The sequence below is a fragment of the Antechinus flavipes genome, chromosome 2 (genome assembly GCF_016432865.1).
Source record: "Antechinus flavipes isolate AdamAnt ecotype Samford, QLD, Australia chromosome 2, AdamAnt_v2, whole genome shotgun sequence".
In the NCBI taxonomy this organism is placed as follows: Eukaryota; Metazoa; Chordata; class Mammalia; order Dasyuromorphia; family Dasyuridae; genus Antechinus; species Antechinus flavipes.
The window spans coordinates 682,084,398-682,103,953 of record NC_067399.1 but is presented as its reverse complement, the minus strand read 5'-3'; the positions used below and the strand labels follow the sequence as shown (position 1 = coordinate 682,103,953).

The 19,556-nt window shown below is 39.9% G+C and overlaps 1 protein-coding gene across 1 annotated transcript in view; it reads left to right on the top strand.

Moving 5' to 3' along the window:
* The window catches only part of TCERG1L (transcription elongation regulator 1 like), a 304,281-nt gene that overhangs the window by 197,740 nt on the left and 86,985 nt on the right, over window positions 1-19,556 (top strand). Inside the window, exon 6 of the mRNA XM_051982732.1 lies at window positions 17,906-17,997. Coding sequence (XP_051838692.1) covers window positions 17,906-17,997 — 92 coding nt within the window. The remainder of the gene's footprint in view (window positions 1-17,905; window positions 17,998-19,556) is intronic.

The following is a 19,556-nucleotide window of genomic DNA, read 5'->3' as shown; positions in this document are numbered from 1 at the left end:
GGAGACCAAGGTGGGTTCTGGGCCCCCGGTACATTTTGGTTGATAGAAGAACTCCCTGGAATTCCCTCCCTGAATGGAGGCCATGAGGCAATGTCCCGGTTCACGTTTTTATCGGATACTCGTGGAGAAAGGATCTGTTGATGCCCCCAAACGTATGTGATGGATTCTTGGCTGTTTCCGGCGGCATTTTAAAGAATCCTCACATGGATCTACATGGCAACATAACCAATTGGAAGCCACCAATAGGGTGAGAAGAGAAATACTTCAATTCTCGATTATTGCCTAAATGCTTCTTGGGGCTCAGTTTTCCTCCAGAAAACATCGCTTCTAAAAACTCCTGGACAAAGATTCATGAATCATCTGGCAGAGGACGCCTTCCCTTCCTCTGCCATGATGAACAGAAGACGTGGACCTCACAAACCAGCCAGAGTAGTGCTCATTCCCAGGCCCATAAATACCCACTTTATTTTTACCGTTGTATTGTGATAATTGCTTTCCACCCACAATTATTGTGGTAAGTGTTATTATCATCATAAAGTTGAAGTTGGCAAGTCATGCTCACTCCACTTGTTTCCTTTGTCACTTCAGGGATGACTCACATGTTTAGTGCCCTCATTTGCATATAAGGAAAACAACTTGGCTGTTTTTTCTGGGTATCACCGGCATTCTTCTTTAAGAAGGTGCTTCGGGATCACAGGAGAGAGAGATGACAGGATGCCAGCATTAAGAGCCGGAAGGAGCCTCCAAGAGGACGAGAACAATTAAAATCTCATTTGGGCGACTCTCTCATGCTCATTCTCTGAGCACATGCTGCATCACAGCTTCTTGGAGATGATAACGTGGCCAAGTGGGAACACCGCAAAGTGTTCGAATGCTGCGGCCGCTGGCCCAGGAGCCCTTGGGCAGGCTCAGCACTGGGAGATCCATCAGGCGGGGAATGGCCCCTTGCCTTTACTCTTACATAAAGAGGGATATTCCACCAGCCAAGGAGGGAGGCAGAGCCCGCTAGAATGGGGCTCAGAGCTTCCCCCTCCAACTCAGATCTGGTGCTTTGTTACCTCCCCACGTGTCCCCTTCCTTGTCTTGGTCCGGCTCTGAATCTGTGTCCTGATTATTGTCTAAATGCTACTTGAGTACTGGGAGCTCTCCTTTTTAAACATAGTTTGTCCTCCCTCTCCAGTCACTACCTGTCCTTTGACTTCAAGCATCCTCAGGTGAGTCACGTGTTCATTTCCCTCATTTCCATCCATCCATAGAGGATCCTTGACTCGGAGCATGGGTGCTTCTTCATTGGCTTTCTGGGTTCTTCTTGACGAAGGCTAATCCAAGAGAAAACTCCACAGTGGTTCCCACCTGCCCCTTAACATCAGAGGGACTCACACGGAAAGTAGCAGGCTAGTTTCCCTCCTGGCCAAAAAGGGTTTTGTAACAGCCTTCCTGGGCATTCCCCAAAGGTTAGGGTAGCATTTTTACGAGGACCGATTCTGTGGGCATTTGAATGCACATCCTGAGTGTCACTATTTGGAACCAGGTAAATAACCATTGGCTTCCTCACTAGGAGGGATCGATTCTGCCTCTCGTCCTTCAGCTCCATTGGTTCTCAGAGGGAGGGCAGAAATGGGGCAGTGAGGAACAGCTCATCTTTTGGAAATTAAAGATATCTGCATCTGACTCATTCCCCTTTCCTGTACTCTGCTTCTTTCCCACTTGGGCTCTTTCTGCTGAATTATGGAAGCAGACACAATTTAGTCATTATAGCTCTTCTTCCCATGATAATCACTTTGCTGTTTCTATTCAGGCTTGAAGAGAACTTTCTCACAAGAGGTCAAAAGGTGCAAATATTTTTTCTCCACCTTACAAATGAAGAAACTGAGGCTCAGAAAAGTGACGTGACCTGGCTGTCTATAGCTTTATACTGGTGCAGTGGGGCCACTCCATCTTTGCGACCTCTGGAATCTGATGTTCACGAGTACTCTGTTCCCCTTAAAGCTTGTTTTGTATATAAATAAAAATGAAGGGGGAATGGAATAAGCATTTGTATAGTGTCTACTGTGTGCCAGGCATTGTGTTAGGGGCTTTACAAGCAGTACTTCCTTTGAGCTTCATAACAACCCTCTGAAATAGGTGCTCTCATTTCATTTGATGAGTTGGAGAAACTGAGGCAAACACAGGGAAATACTTGGCCAGGTTCATACATAAAGTACGAAGATGGCTTTGAACAAAGAGCTTTCTGACTCTAGACCCAGTGCTCTACTGGGCTGACCCCTAACTGCAGTATAAGTCATGTGAAAAACATCTAAAGAAATCCAGGCATTTTGCCCTCACCTCTGGACCCCAGATTGCCAACTGGAAGAGGACCTAGTGCTGGGTCATCAAAGAAGGGGAATGTTTCCCAGTAAAATGTTTTTAGTTGGACTTGGTTCCAGGATCAATAGACTGTCCTAGTGGAGGTGAACAAAATGGAGTGTTTGGCCTCTGTCCCAGGTTCTGAAGAAGAGGGCTGGGAATGCTGGAGTTTCTGTCCCTACCCCCTGTGATGCTGATTTAAAAGGAATCTTTCCAAAGAGCATGATGCATTGTGGGTCAGAGATTAAGTTCACAAATGATTGCGTGGCTTAATTACCTATGTGGTCATGATCAAACCCCTTTTCTCTTCAACTGCATCTTCCTCTTTCAAAAGAAAGGTTTAGATTGGATGCTTTCTAAGCAGTAGTTAGAGCACCAGGCAAGGATTCAGGCGAGTCCGAGTTCAAATCTGACTTAAGACACTTCTTAGCTGAGTGATCCTGGGCAAGTCATTTCTCCTCAGTTTTTTCATCTGTAAAATGTGCTAGAGAAGGAAGTGGTAAATCACCCCAGGCTCTTTGCCAGGAAAATCCCAAATGGGGTCACAGAGTCAGACATAACTGAAAAATGACTCAATAAGAACAAAATCTCCTCTTATTTCACTTATGTTTTGTATTCTCATCAGTGTAGTTATTTGGATAAGGAGCTGAACCTGGCATTAGGAGGACCTGCATGGAAATCTATGGTCATATACTCACTATTTGGACCTGTATGGTTTAACCTCTGGCAATATCAGCAGCATCTAACCCCCAAGATTTCTTGTCTGGGTTGGAACACAGCCACTGAGACTCCTTTCAACTTGAATATTCTGTCATTCTACACTTGATAAAGGACTTGATTTTGTGTTGCTGTTGTTGTTTCTGAGCTCCTTTGGTCTCCTTATTTTGGTGAGTCTTTTATATTGGTAAGCTTCTCTAAGAAACTAATTAAAGTTTTCTAAGAAAATCTGAAAGAATGTTTTTTAAAATAATCTCCCATTTTGCTTAATTAAGTCAGAATTAGAGCTTTTATAATTGCATGTTATATCTTTTTATGTTCCTTCTTTCTCTGAATGTAATGTAACATTTGAACTTTTATTTGAATGCAGACAGGGAGCTGATTTGCACAAGAAAAAACTTTATGTAATGGATATTACTCTACTGCCTCATAACTTTGCCAAGTCTAGCATCTATACCTGGAGAGCCGGGCCTTTGGATTTTGTTCTAGTCATCTCCACTGTTTTTTGTTTGTTTGTTTTTTTGTTTTTATTTTGTTTGTTTTTTGCCGCGTGCTTCATTTTTATTTGCTTGTTTGATTTTTATTTGCTTGTTTGTTTTTAATCTTCTTTCTTCACTGATTCCTTCCCTCCCAATATTAGAGATAACCAGGAATTGCCCATCATCCCACAAAATGTCCAAACATGTCACCTTCTTCAACTGAACCATAATCTCGTTAATTCAGCTGCTCCTTCCATTGCTCCAAATTGCAACCTGTCTAGCTTCCTATCATCATATAAATTCTAGTTCATGCCCTCCTATATAGAATTTTAATAAGTAAGCAAATAAATAAGTAAACACTATAGCACTTTTTAAGCATCATCTCTTTGATTCTTACAACCCTTCAAAAAATGTTATTATTCCTATTTTGCAGATGAGTCAGTTGAAGCAAACTGAGGCTAATTGACTTGTCTAAAGTCTATCAAAGTAAGGATGTGGGGCAGATTTGAACTTGAGTTGTCCCGAGTCCAGTACTCTACCCACTGGACTACCCATAGATAACATAATCTCATAGGCTTGAGGCCTTCCTCTAGATCTCTCAGTATGTTGGGAGAACCAGTTCAATGCTAGGTTTGATCAAATGAAAGAAGAAGAGGAGTTTGGTCGTTTGTTGCATGCTAGGCTATCGGGTTCTTCAATCTTGCTCATATCCCACATCCAGTCTATTTTTCTTTGGAAATTTCCAATTCCTTCCATTTATGCTCACAGACACTTTGCTCTTAGAGTGATGCTACATACATATGGGAGGTTTTTTGGGGGAGTCTCCTGCCTTAATTTCTCATTTCTGAGTCACATATCCCAACATGTGTTTGTTTTTTTTTAACTTACTTTCTCTCATACTGAACTTTGCCTAATATTGCAATAACTATTTATTTAACATTAAGATTCTTGGGGATATGATAGAAAAACTCTCTAAACTTCTTCCTCTTCCTCTTCAAGGAAAATGTCTAAATCTCCTTTATATTTCTCTATAACTGCTTTATGTGCCTAATTTTCTGTATACTGAGAATATCAGTAAATGCATGGCTCATTTCTTCTCATAACATACAGAAAGATCAGGCTACTCTTTGCATAACAGTCTTGCAGTGAGCACCAATATTTAAATCTATCTTTATACATATATATATATATACACACTTATATATGAAGGTCTACACATGTTCTATATACAGAGAGTGAACTTAATGTCTCAAACACATGAGAACAAATCCGAACTTAGACTTCTACCATGTAGTGTTCTCTTCTTGTCTAAGATATGATGGTTCTCTCTGGGAGCAGGTTTCCTGGGGGAGCTTCTGGAGGGAGCCTTAGTTTCAGTTCAGATTAATAATCACCTCAAATGCAGCCAGGAGTTAAATCCAATCTTTTATTGTCTCTTCCAAAATAGCCCATTAGCTTTCCTTGGTCCGAGAGCTCTCGTTGCTAGTCTTCTGCCTCTGCCGGCTTCTGCCTCTAGCTCAACTCCGACTCCTGGCTTCTCCATCCCCTCAACTGACTGACTTCTGGCTCTCAATCCCCTCAACTGAATCTTCACTGACTTGTGGCTCTCAATATCTCCAACTCACCCTTGCTGAGACTGAAAGCTTCTTATAGATAATCTCTTATATATCAACCGAAGGTTGACTCCTCCTCTGAGAGAGTGGGATTGTGGGAGGTGTGAACTCTCATACCGAATCCTGAAATCTCCCAACTTGTGAACTCTAAAGTGTAAACTCTCTTAAAGGTGTGAGCTCTAATGTGTGAACCAATTACATAAGCATTGTTTCTATCAATTCCATTGAGTTAACACCAGGATTCTAACACTACCAACTCTTTCTTGCTCAGTTTCTTCTCCTATAATTGGGGAGATGTAGTGTGGTGATCTTCTTCCCAAATGCATCCAGATGATAAAAGTTCAGATCTCTTATTATCTCCAATATATCCCGGTTAGTTTAGAGGTCTATCTCTCTGCTTGGTTCCAAGAGCTCCCTCCGAATGTCGCCAAGTCCAAAGGTTCTGTCCTTCAGCCTCTGCCTCTGCTTTCTTCTGCCTCCAACCAGCCCAGAGATGGAATGAATCTCTTGTCTCCTTCACTTGGGGCTCGGCCAGCTTTCTGGTGAGTCTTTCAGACCAGCTTGGTCTCAGTGGGGGGTGTGCAGGAGCCCAGCCACCAACTCCTCTCGAATACAGCTGAACTCTCTTTTGCGACCAGCCAGCCAAGTGGAAAATATTCTGCCTCGCCTCGGGGAGAGGGCTTCTGGCGTAATTCCACTGAAATCTGACCGAGAGCCTCTGTCTGTTTCTTTTATCCAAGAGGGAGGAATTGTGGGATATGAGAGAGAGGGATTATGGGTTTTCTCCCATAGTGCTCTCTGGCCCAAAGAGCTTCAAGAGAGGTGTGAACTCATAAAGGTACAAAGTTTACTTTGTGAAGCTGGCATACTTGTGAACTCCAATGAGTGAAGGTGCAAACACAAGCCTTGTACTAATAAGTTCTACTTAGTATCTTGTTTCAGGTTCTGCCCAAAATCTTCTTGTAAGATTAGATCAACTCTCATTAGTTAGCAGTTTGTAAGGATTCCAACAATATAGAACCTACTTCCCAGCATTATTGTGAAGATAAAATAAGATAGTATTTATAAAGTAGATCACATGCTTTAAAGCATTAGATCAATTATATATATACATATATTTCAGATATAAACATAAATGTGTATACATGCATATCTCATTACCTGGATGACCTTTCTCAATTTGCACGGACACTCGGCTCCATTCATGATCGCCCTTCTGCCCCAAGTTGTCTTTCCTTTTGACATAGACATGGTGACTTCTACTACTTCTGGGCCACTATAAGATCATCATCATCAGTTGTCTTAAATCAAGTTGTTTCTCCACCTCAGTCTACTCTGCTACTTTTCTCCCCAGATTCTTGATCTTTTTAGTGAGTTTCTGCCATGTTTGTGCTCTCCTCCCCATTTCTGAATCTCCTCCCCTACAAAAGCCTTTCTTCTTCCCACTTAGTGCTAGTGCTCCCCCCATTCATGATCTCCTATTTATTCTGTCTAGGCCTTACTTGTATACAGTTGTTTCCATGCTTTCTTTTCCCACACAACTGTAAGATCTCTGAGAGCAAGAACTGATTTTTTTTTTTTACAACTGCCACACTTGGTACAGTGCCTGACACATAAATATGTAATAAATATTTATTGACTGGATGACTATGTGATGCTGAAAATGCATCCTATTGCCCAATACTGATCATGCTACTCCTCCACTGAAAATTTTTCAGTGTCTACCTCTTACCATCTTGAGAATGGTGCCACAGTAGGCCATCATTAGGGCGATTCCTAAATATGGCTGTGGAAGGAGAAATGTAGGAAAAGGAATAGGAGGGAGAGATGGGGGCCAGGTAGAGTCCACTGGACTTGGCTAATCAGAGTTAAAAGAGATTAATAAAAGGAAATGAATGTGAACTCCTTAGCATGAATAGACTCCAGCCTAGCTTTCTGGATATATGCCATAATTCTTTCCTTTCCATACCATATCCAGGCAGTTATGTATTTTTCTGAGAATGATGTAATGCTTTCCGGACCTTTGTCCATACGTTTCCTTTATTCAGAATGTTCCCCCTCTATCCTTTATGATGTATCTCTGCTCATCCTTCAGGTCCAGTTCATTGCTCCATTCTCTAGGAAGCCAGCCCCGATCTCCTCTTCCTGCAGAAATGATCTCTTCTTCCTCTCCGCACTAATAACATGCAGGTTTAGCCTCCTTTAGGCATTTGGAAATCATGTGTCATTGTCTATATGTTGCACATCATCCCCCCTCCACTAGACTGTCATGGCAATGGGACCAGACCTCATGCTTCATTTATTCCAGCTTTTTTTAGAACCTTACTCCTGCTGAGCAGGGCAGTGAACATGTGGGACGTGAAGAACAGTGGGTGGTCCATGATGGGGGGAGGGAAGAAGCAGAGGGTCTGCATCACGCTTTCCCCTGCCTACCCTGCCATGAGTCTCTGGCCATTTGTCCTAGCTACTTCCTGCTGCTTCCAGCTTCTGACTCATGTCTACATAGCAGGTAAACATTTGGGACTGGGGAATGGAAGCCAGATCTGAGCTGGAGGTCAGGATTTGAGAACTCTCCACCTTAAAAAAAATGATTATCAAAATCTGGAAGCAGATGGGATGATAATCATGATAATGATGAAAATAATAATGCAAGTGCTCAAAGCTGGCACGTCTCTAGCACTTGCAGGTGCACAGAGTGTTCCTCATCATTGTTCACCAAGAAAGTATTGAGACTTAGGAAACAACCTATTTCCAGTGCTGAGGTCCAGAAAGCAGGCTGCATCCTGAGCTTGTCATAACAACAATCTATTGCATTCACCATCTGCTAAAATCACATAATTATTGAATTGCTTTGACCAGCACATGGTATCCTCTGAGCTCAGACAAGTTCTGGACGTGAAGTCCTGAGAGGAATCAAACTTATTCCATTTTTTGCTCTTGCCTCTCATTGTCATGGCTACAGCTCATTGCACAAATATTAGTATAAATATTAGGATCTCCCTATATTACTTTGGGCCCCCCAACAAGGAGTGGGGTCCTGGCACATGTGTCCTTGCTTGCAAGCCCTTTTCCTCACTTTGAAATTAACCTTTTATTTGATAATTGGCTCTCCTGCTCCTGGCCTGTTCAGTTTGGCTCTGACTATCCACAGGTTAGAGGCTAATTTGGTCCAGATGACAGAAGAGAATATCGGCTCCTTGAGGGCAGAGGCAGATCGAGGACTTGACTACTCCTTAATTAGCTATATTACATAGTTGAAGTGATAGGCAGAGTGCTATTTGCTTGTTTATTGAATTTGGCTACCAACTTTGTGATAAAAGTAAACATATGCTGTTTTATGTCTTTGAATGATGGGCAATTTTGACAAATTTGGAATAGAACTGGTGCTAAATATATTTATTTGTTTTGTTTCCCTTTGGCTGACTTCCAAAGAAAGGATATAAAGAAGCTAGAAATGTAAATCAGAAAAAAAAAAGCCACCAATAAGGGCGGAAGGCAATCCAGTCAAAAAGAGCTGGGCAATATTTGGACAAGGAATCTGGAATTAATTTTTCTATGCCATTCTCTTATTCAGTCAGTCAATAATGATTTATTACATGCTTCACTATATTCTAGAGATAGAAGTGTGAACAAAAAGTTAGTTCCTGCCCTCCAGGACTTGACCATTTATTGGGGGAAGGTGATACACTAACAAGTGGTTCAGAGAAAGGGGGGTTGAGGAAGAAGGTACCCAGCAGAGGTCATAATGGAGTCTGGCTTGAGATGTGCAAGCGGGTAGAACATGGAAATGTAAGGTCAGTCTTAGCTCTCAGGTTGCCAACAGCCGACGATGAAGAGAGAAGCATGAGTGGCTCCTCTTCCCGGTAGGATGTAAGCTCCTTGAAGTTGGAGTCTGCTTTCCCTTGTCTTTGTATTCTTGGTGCCTGATGATCATCTGTATTAATACTTGTTTCTTGGATTGAATTGGGTGAGTTACATAGTTGTCCTAATCTAGTATAGGGAGAATCATTTCCTAGCTCCAGAATTCTCAAAGGGATTTATTATACAGTTCCTTTTCTAATGGGCGTGGGTGAACATAATGGACCATGTTTTCAAGTACTACTTTACAAAAGCTGCGGGAGTTCTCCTTCAATGGATGTTTCTTCTATCGACCCTCTGTAAGTGCTGAAAGTGTAACATTAAATCGTGCTGAAAGTGTAACATTAAATCGAAGGTCCATGAAGCCATTTCTGCAGGGAGCAGAGAGAAGCCAGGCTACTTCCTAGCTTTCTGATGATCCAGCTTACAGGCATAATATTGAGGCAAGCAGGAGGAGACAGCTGGTCTATTCATCAGCTTGCATCTCTTACACACGATACCTCTGCTAACATTTGCCCAAGTGCTGGACAGCGATCGGCCCTCGTTGCACTCTCTGATGAACACTCCAAGTGCTCTTTGCGGCAGGTGTTGACTTCAAAAGGGTCTGTCCTATCATGTCTGGATTTATAATCAAGTAGAGATTGGGGAGGGAGGAAGGAGAATGTTCTTTGAATGCTCCGCCTTGCAGAAAAGGACAGCCTTCTCCCAGTCGTGGAGAATCAATCCAGGTCGTCCGCAGCCTGAAGAGCAGAAGGAGGGTGCCATCATGGAGTCTGGCCCACTTAATCTTTGAGTAGTGTCTGTCAGATACTCAGGCTCCAGGTGGGGGGGCTTGAGAAGCCAGATTTTGCTTCAGACTCGTAGGAGCCATCCTTAGTCATGATATGATGGATATGTATCAGAATGTTGCCTCAGAGGAGCCATGGAAGCATAAAACGTGAAAGGAGCCTTTTATCTTTTTCCTGCTATCTACTCCCAAAGTTCAGAACATTTGGGTGTTTTGCCAGTTTCTCTAGAAATCAATTCTTCCCTCCCACTTTGTTTCTTTTTATGCAAATGTCAAGAGATATACTGGTTCAGAACCCATTTCTGCCACATAATAGCTTTGTGATCCAGAAAATAGCTCTGATACAATCTCTCTGTGCCTTAGTTTCCTCATGTGAACAATGAGTACCCTAATAACAAGAAGTGTGGAGCTCAAAAGTGATAAAAGATCTTAAGACTCTGAGAACCTTAATGTGTTCTGTATATCTAGATGGTCTCCAAAGCTCCTTTCAGTTCTAGAACCTGGGACTTCATTACTTTGTACTGGGGCTACTTATTTGCCCTGAATAATTAAGAAAATCAATACAGTTAGTATAGGGCACAGGGCATGTATGTACACATGGCACACGTGTAATGTAATGTACACAAATTACACAAATGTGTAATGTAAGGCACAAGGAATGGGAAGCGTGGAAATGGAGAACTATGGATCCCCATCATTCTTATATTGCTCAAAAGAAAACTTTTTGTAAGGCATTGTCATGTGGATGGAAGTATTTAATGTGGGAATTATATACTTGAATGACAAGTTCAAAACAGATTGATCTTTTTATTGTTGTCATTTAAATTTTTTTTTTCTTTTGTTTTCCCTTCTACTTTGTTTCTTACATTTTTTTTTCATTTCAATTTTGTCCAGTCTCTGTGACTCCATTAAGGGTTTTTGTAGCAAAGACACTGGTATAGATTGCCATTTCATTCTCCAGCTCATTTTATGGATGAGGAACTGAGGCAGACAGGGTTACATGACCTGTCCAGCATCACACAGCTAGGAAGTGTCTCAGGGATGCTTCATCCTGACCCCAGGTCCAGAGCTCTGTGCGCTATGGTGTCCCTACCCACGGAGCCACGTCACTGCCCCTTTACATGCTTAGATTCCTGTAAATATAAACATTAAGTCCACCCTTGAAGTAACTGTCCCCTGTCCTCTCCCCTCCTCCCTGTATCAAAGTGCATCACTGTCCCCAGCCTGAACCACTGACATTGCTCTAAAGTAGCTTTCCTTCCCTTTATCTCTGAATGAATCCCCTGTCTGGCCGTAGCGTTTTGTGGGCAGAAAATAAATACTTGTTGACTAACTGACGAGTCTATTTTCTTGAGCAAGCTTTCAGCTCCCCAATCAAATTTCTGGGTGACCTTTCCACTGTTTTCTAGTTCTCTGGGTATGATCATGAGGCAGATGGGCAGGGAGCCATCTGGAGGCCCTTCCCATTGGGTCGCTGGGATTGATCAATCGATGAATCTCACAGAGAACATATTAGTGTCCTGTCGGCTCTTAGCGGGGGGCATTTTATGTACCAGGCTTGCTCGGCTCAGTCCTTTTGCATTGACAGCTCCCAAGTTGTTGATTTTTCACTTTCATAAAATATTCCCCATTTCTCCTCCAGGGATTCTTTTATGATAACATTATCTGAGCTTGAAAGCGAGTCCAAAGCAAAGAGATTATAAGCAAGGCAAGGACTAGGAGGGGTTGGAAGCAGCAATACCCATCCTGTGACACAGGTTGGAACAGAAAAGACCCAGGCTGTTTTGGTTATCCATACACAATCCATGCACAATCCACGGGCCTTAATGACCTTTGCCATCCCCAGGAGGAATTCACAGAGAGTGGGGGGATGTGTTTGTGTCTATGTAGGGGGGGATGTGAGTATAAGTGCATATTTATGTCAACAGGTCAGTTTATATAGATAAGGGCTTTATGCTGTTTTATGATTATAATGAGGACAGCTAGGTCTCTTAAGGATCAGAGTGCTGAAGCCAGTGTCAATGAAACCGGAGTTCAAATCTAGCCTCAGATATTTATCAGCTGTGTGATCCTGGGCAAGTTATTCAATATGTCAGCTTCGTTTCCTCAAATGAAAAAAAGGAGATAATCATGGCGCCCGCCTCCAGGTTGTTGTTGGGATCAAAGGAGATGATATTTGGGAAGCGCAATGCCCACCATGTATTGTTGTTTGGTCGTATTTCAGTTGTATCTGACTCTCCACGAGCCCACCTAGTTTTCTTGGCAGAGATACTGGAGGGTTTTGTCCGTTTCTTCCCCATATCGTTTTACAGATGAGGAAACTGAGGCGATTGGAACGACTAATCCATATCTAAGACCAAATCTGAACTCGGGACACTGTCTTCCTAGTTTTTGTCTTGTATTTGGGGCTTAATAATGGCTAATTCTCTTATTCATTGTTATAGGAGACGACATCCTCCCCGTCCTTATTAAGGGAAGGAACAATTAGTCTATAATTTGTTGCAGAGAGCTATCAGGTAACTGACATACATGTACAATATATACAGTCAGATGGGGGATGCATTGATTTTCAGTCACACAGAAGCATGAATTACCTTGAACTCAGGTCTTCCTAACTCCATGGCCAGCTTCATACCCATTATTCTAAGTGATTTTTGGTAGATACCTATAGAATATAGATTTTTTAAAAAATTTAAATATTTAAAATTACATTCAAGATAAAGGAAAAAATAGAAAAAGCACAAAAAAGAAATTAAAAGCAAAATATTGTCATGTGCCCAGCAGAACATCAGAGAACATTGAAAATATAGAAAAAAAAATCCATTTCAAGAAAAAATATAATAGAAGACATTATATTCATCATTGTCTTTTCTTTGCATCTTGCAGATTATTATTCTATTCTCTGCTCTGAACTTTTTACTTTACACTTTCATTTTTTTCTTCTTTCATCCTTCTCATATCCCCCCATGCAGGCTACAATTAAACACAAATACACCCACACCCACAAAATCTACTCCTGAATCTCATTATACTGTTTGTGTTTATCTCTTATTTCCTATCCTTGCTAACTCTTCTACTTTATTTCTGCTCCTTAACTTGCCTTATTATTACTTAACCTCCCCCCACCCATGTCTCCCTTTCTTATATTCTTCTCCCACTCTTTCCTTCCCTTTTTACTCCATTTTCATTAATCTACATACCTTATCTCACTCCAATTAATCTAAATGTCCTTCTGTACCCCATATTATTCTAGGCTACCCTTTCCATTCTTTGTGCCTTTCCCATTAATCTACATATTTTGTCTCACTATCATAAATCTACAAATCTTACTATAACCCACCTTATCCTATTCCCTTCCTCATTATTATTATTATTTTTTAGATTTTGGAGGGTGCTGTACTCTTTATAGTATGTGTGTGTGGTCACAGCTTTCAGGTAGTCCAATTATTGTTAAATTTTCTCTTCTTGATCTGTTCTCCAGATCTGTTTATTTTTTAAAAGATGTTCCACATTCTCTTCCATTTTTTTCATTCTTTATATTTTGTTTTGTTATTTCTCAGTCTCTTATAGCTTCTCTGAATTTCCTTGTCCAATTCAGAAAGAATTGTTTTCTTCTTTAAGACTCAATCTCCTTTTCCAGTTAGTTAACTTTCTTCTTCTTCTTCTTCTTTTTTTTTTTTTTTTTTTAACAATCTTCTTTTTTTTCTTGGATAGTTCTTAAGTTTTTAAAACTTTTTTCCTATTAAGTATTTTTTTTTTATTTTTAAGGATTTTTTAAGTTCTTAAAGTCTTTTTTTTTTTTTTTTTGAATTCGTCAATTAATTCTTTCTGTGCAGATAGCCATTTAGCATTCTCTTTGGGGAAGAGAAGATTCTTTAATTCCCCAATTTCACTGTTCTCTTCTGAAGATGACCCCTGATTTTCCTTAATCCTGTAGTTAGTTTCTATGGTTGGGTTCTTTTTTTTTTTTATTGTTCTTTTTTTGTTAATGAGGATTATTAGTGTAAATATCTCTAATCTGGGGGTAGGGACAGGGATAGTACATCTGGATTCACTTCAGTTCTTCCCTTTGACCAAGAACCCCAAACCCAGATCTATCCCCTTTGATCTACTGCTTTTCCACTTATCTAGTATGCTGATTCCTTCTGTTCAGGGCCACATCTCAGTAGCACAAATGGGCCTGAAGTTCCTAATCAGCAAATATTCCCTCAGTCTTCCCAGACCCAGACCCCCAATCCTCTTGCTTTCCAGGAAGTGAAAGGTCCTGTGGTTCAGCCTGAGGCTCCAGTAGAATCCAGCTGGTCCCATGTCACCTTGAGGAGGAATATCTGGAGAACTTGCTTATACATAGGAAATATTGCTTTCTTTTGGGTTCTACACTAGAGCAGCCATCAGGATGAAAGCAGATATCTTTGGCAAGTGAGCATCTCCCTGTTGTGTTTCTCACTTTATAGTTTAATCAGATGGCCTTGACTCAGTCAACCCTGGGACTATTATAAAATTTAGTCATATACTAAGGATGCATCTTGTTAAAGGGGAGACCGATGCTGCATTCTGATGTACAAAATCCTTCTGCTTTGTTTTTAATTAAATTGTGATCTTTATACCTTCTAGTCCTTTGTGATGGTCACAATGTACTCTTCCCTAGAATAGCTTCTGTGCAAGCCTCCTTCTCACATGTTTTTCAGAGATTTGTTTAATTCTATCCAAGACTGTAGATAGGGAGGAACAGGCTTTTATCTTGCTAATTATCAATGCTTTCTTTTATTGCCTTATTTAGGGGGAAGTTCTAGTTACTGTGATTTCTTTTTCTTATTGTTTGCTGTCCTCAGATCTTTCAACCATTTCAGAGATTGATATCTAAGTCTTCACTAAATATTGTGTGTGTCCCCAGTGGCCAGGGATGCTAATGTTTGCATCTGGCCAAGTTCGATTTTTCTTCTCATTAGTTTACTGTCATGTTAGTTCTTCTTCCTTATATGACCCTTGATATTCCAGATTAAACATAATGGCTCCATTGTTATTGAAAATAAACAAACAAAACAAAAAACAAAATCTGTTCTCTAAATCTTTATTGTACTTTTGCTTTCCTCATTGTCTGTTTTGTAGTTTTATTCCTTTACAGAATTATAAAATTTCATTTGGGCAAAAGTGCAACGTCCATCATGTCCACCCCAGAGTTAAAAATAGTTCTTGTTATATCTGAAAAAAAAAAGTATTCATTGCACAGACCATTGGCAAAACTCATTCTCTCCCAAAATGGCCCATCATACTTTTGGGAACCTCTAATAATTTTGAATTATTTTTGTTTTTTCTCCATCCATCTTAATTTCTACTTATAATGCCTATGATTGCTTATAGTGGTATACATTAAGGTCAAATTGAATGCCTGATACTCTTTCCGTGTCATAGTTCAAGTACCAAGACTTCATTATAATTTTCCCAAATCTATCTCTCCCAAACCTACCCAGGTCCTTCCAGTAATCCTCTTCTAAGTATTCTCCAGTTTATTAATGCCCTCTGTAAAGTGCCATGCTTAGAATTGCATGCTACATTCTACATGTGACCTCATCAGGACTGAGGATAGTGCACTTATTGTTTTTTTATTTCTATAAGTTACACTTCTCTTAATGTAGCCTAAAATTCTATTAGAATGCTTGGTTACCCTATAGCACACTTGATACTTAGTGAGCTTGTAGTTTGCTAAAATTCCACGTTTTATCAGGTAGATTTCTGGTTAACTTAGTCCCACCAATCTTTTACTTGTGAAGGTAAATTTTGGAACTCCTATAAAATGTTATGTTGATTCCTTTGAAATCATTTGATTCATTTAATCATCTAGGCTGTCTGATATTAAACTATCCTTAGTATGTTTTTACTTACTTGGATCATTTGTCTAGGTTTATATAATCTTATTTTTTACTCCATTGTTTCTTATTGACTTATGAAGCAGTACAACTCATGGCTCTCTATGATCGATCCTCCTCTATGATTTTTGGAAACACTTTGAGAAGCAATATTGCTTTTTTTCTGTTAAACTCTTTGATTGCCTTGGAAAATGGAACACTTCAAGTTTTTGACAGTTTGTAGACATTTTTGGTCTTATGATGATTGATTTATATCACTTAAACTGTCTCAGGCAGTGGATGTAATCAAGGTTGATATCTGTTCTTCCATCCCTTTTCCATTTCCAATGTCAACATTTTTTTTTAATATGTCAGTACTTGTGCTGATATATTCTTATTTTGGGAAACAGGAGTCTATCTTGGTATTGGTTCTAATCCTTTCTTTAACTAATCATTTTCTTTACTATGCAGAGACGAATGATTGAAATATGTCTTCCCATGAGGATAGCAAATAATTTCATGACTTAAAGTATAATCACTTGTGTGCGTATATGAATGAATTAAATGATAAATTTGTAGAATTAATTGAATAAGAGAAAACAAAACATTATTTACAATTGATAATGTTTTAAACTCAATGCTAAGTGCCAGAAATGCATGTGCAAAAGAAAGATATAGAGACAGAATGGTGTCTAGGGGAAGGGGCATTTTCTTGTGTTTGGTGAATGGAGCCATTGGACAATTATTTTCTGACTATTCCAGAAGCTATGATGGTATTGTCTTGATCATTATGGCCAGAGCAAGACATAAAAAGTAGACGTTTGTCAGGGGACAGGGGAAATAGAAGATAGTGCAAGGGTACAGTTGGGTTAGGAATGAAGTTAGGTGTGTATGTGGGCTAGATGATGTAGACTGGATGAATTTGCATGAACTCACTGGTCCATATCTACTACTTAACTTCTCCTCCTGAATCTCTTATGAAAGGAAGTTGCCATGCTCTATACAAGCATTAATTTTTGTCTAGTGCACGCCCTTTTCCTCTCTCTTTTAGGGGCCTGAGCCACAATTTCTATTACAGTTCCCACTTTCTCCTAAGCCTATTTTTTTCATTGAATGCACTGGATTTTTCATTTTATATTCTTCATAGAATTTCCTTCCCTTCTTATTCTCTATAATTGGTGTCAGTGTAGCCACTGCCTGCAGACCACTTGACAATGTTTAAGATGAATGTGCAGTTGAAGATGACCAAGTTTTTGAGGAAATCTTCTTTTTTGTTGCTTTAAACATAAAAGATGTTCCTTCCAGTCTTACTTCTCCCAAGCTAGTCTCTGTGCTTTTCCCCCATCTAGCTGGGGTTCCTTTTGCCTTCTGGCTTTATGGAATGAATAGACAGCATGGCTGCAATTCAGCATCTTCAGGGAACCCTTCTCTCATTAGCGCCGGCCCAGGGTCTGAAATTTAAGTATACACTGGCTTGTTTCTCTTTTATGAGTTAATGCTGTGTTGGAGCCTCACTAGCACCGTGCAGGTGGAGTCCCTAGAAAAGAACATTGTCATTTTCATGAATCTTCTCTAAGGCTTTTGCTATGAATACAGATCTTATATTACCACTAAATTTCAGAAGCTAAAAATTTTCTCCTGTAATGTAAAAACTATTTTTTCTGATTCACAACTATGATTTTGTCTTTAAAACATATATGCAATTGGTTTATAACACATCAAAGTTATAAGGAATCTCTTCATGCTCGAAATATGGAAACTGAAGCCTTGAAAGGTTAAGTAATATAAGGTCCTTGCTCTTTCTATCATGCTATGCTCATTCTTATCAAAGGAAATAAAACCAATACTGACCTGAAAATTTGATGCTGCTTCTTCTCAAGTGGGTAACATTCAACATTTATTACAAAATCCAAATTTTAAAAGTAGCTTTTGTATCACATCTGAGTGAAGCAGTTCGACATATCATTTATTAAGTACTTACTGTGTGCCAGAATGGAATTAAGGCAAGTCCGTGTTTTAATTAGGAAAAAATAGATCTAAGGAAGCACTTGGAAAATAGGGAAGAAAAAGACACTGGGTTTGGAGGGGCTTGCCTGAAGTAAAATGCAAGTCAGTTGAGGGAAAGTGGGAAGAGTGGGAATAATGACTATGAAGGCAGCATGGTTTGTTTCTGGGGACCTTGAGTTGATACAAACAAAATTCATCCAGTCATTCAAACAGTTCATAGCCCTTTGTAATGACATTGTTGTCCCTTTACAGATAAAGGCAAAGAGCCTGGAAGATCGTCTTGCCCCCCGACACTGATATTACACACAGAGAGACAGCTTCAAGCTCAAGACCACGAGGATAAGGTTTGTTTATCAATTCATGAGTTTGAACTTCTTTATTTATTTGGGAATGTTGAATTCCTTCAGTGTTGAACCAGCAACTTTCATCTATTTCAAGTTTCCTTCTTTGATTTTGGTAAAATAAATGAACAAACAAATAAATAGATAAAATGACAGAATGATCGAATAAATAAATAAATAACAACAGCAGCCCAAAAACTTTTGCACAAAATCTCTCCTTTTCAGAACAAGGATTCTGGTATTAAATATAATAAGCATAAAAGAACAGGGATAGGTCATCTGCACCAAAATATTGAGAATAGGAAACAGATAAGGTGGACAACCTAAGAACCTCACAAGTTCCATTTGGGTTCTGTTCAACAGAAGCTGGGAAAGGCAGCCACTTGGCATTTAGTGCCCACACTCTCCATACCACTCAGGCACATGGAAGAACAAACATGATTGGGTGCAAGTTTCACATATAGACCTTAGTGCCCAGGAAGAAGATTTCAAAACCACATAGGTTAGCCGCCTATATCTTTTCCATTTGACACCTAGACAAGATTCTTTCCTAGTAGCTCATAGTGCTCCCATTTATTTAGCATTTTCTGTCTGCCAGGCACTGTGCTAAGTAATTTACTATTATTATCACTTTGATTTTACAGGGGAGTGGGTGCTATTATTATCCCTATTTTACTGATGAGGAAACTGAGGCAAACAGATTAAATGACTTGTGCAGAGTCTCACAGTGGTTGAATCTGGATTTTAATTCAGGTCTTCCTGATTTCAGGCTATTGCATCACCCAGCTGCCTTTTACAAGTCACTTGAAGAATGAATCACCCTCCCTTTGAGGGCACCATTCCACTTTAACGCACCTCTATTATTAAAAAAGTTTACCTGTTTCTCTTTCTCTCCAATGGGTGATTTCTCTAAACATCTATACCTGCATCCCATGTTAATTAAAGCAAATAACCTTTCTCCTGCTTTTAATAAATAATTTCATGTTCATTATATCTGGAAGATGTTTATTACTTCATAATGAAGCATTATTTTGATAGCAAGTTTAACCACTTTTATTACCAATATGTCCAAAAACCATAAAATCCCAGGCAGCCAAAATGCCAAGCCAATATCTTCCCAGTAGTCTTTTCTGGGTGTTGCACCCATTATTTTTTCCTGCAAAAGAATCTGGCTTCTTGGGAGCCAGGGGAGCAGTATACAAACTCTGTGTGGATGTAACCCCTTAGGAAGGCTTTGAGTAACTCTGAGCGCAAGACTGGGCCCTTCTTAAAAGGCCGGTCTCACAAGTATGTGGACAACCAGTTGGCCATTTTGGTCACTGCCAAGGAGAGGAAAAAGGGGAAGGGGAGGGAGAAAAGAAAGAAGAGGGGAAAGAGGTCCATGCCTTTTCCTCTTGGTGATTGCTCAGCTGATTAATCCTTTTGCAAATGGAAGATCTTAGAACTACATTTCCATTTTATTTACAAATTATTTTACAAGAGGGTAGAATCTTTTCCCTTCTCTTCAAGGGAAAAAAAAAAAAAAAAAAAAGCTCTATCCCCTCTGTGCAATCCAAAGGAAG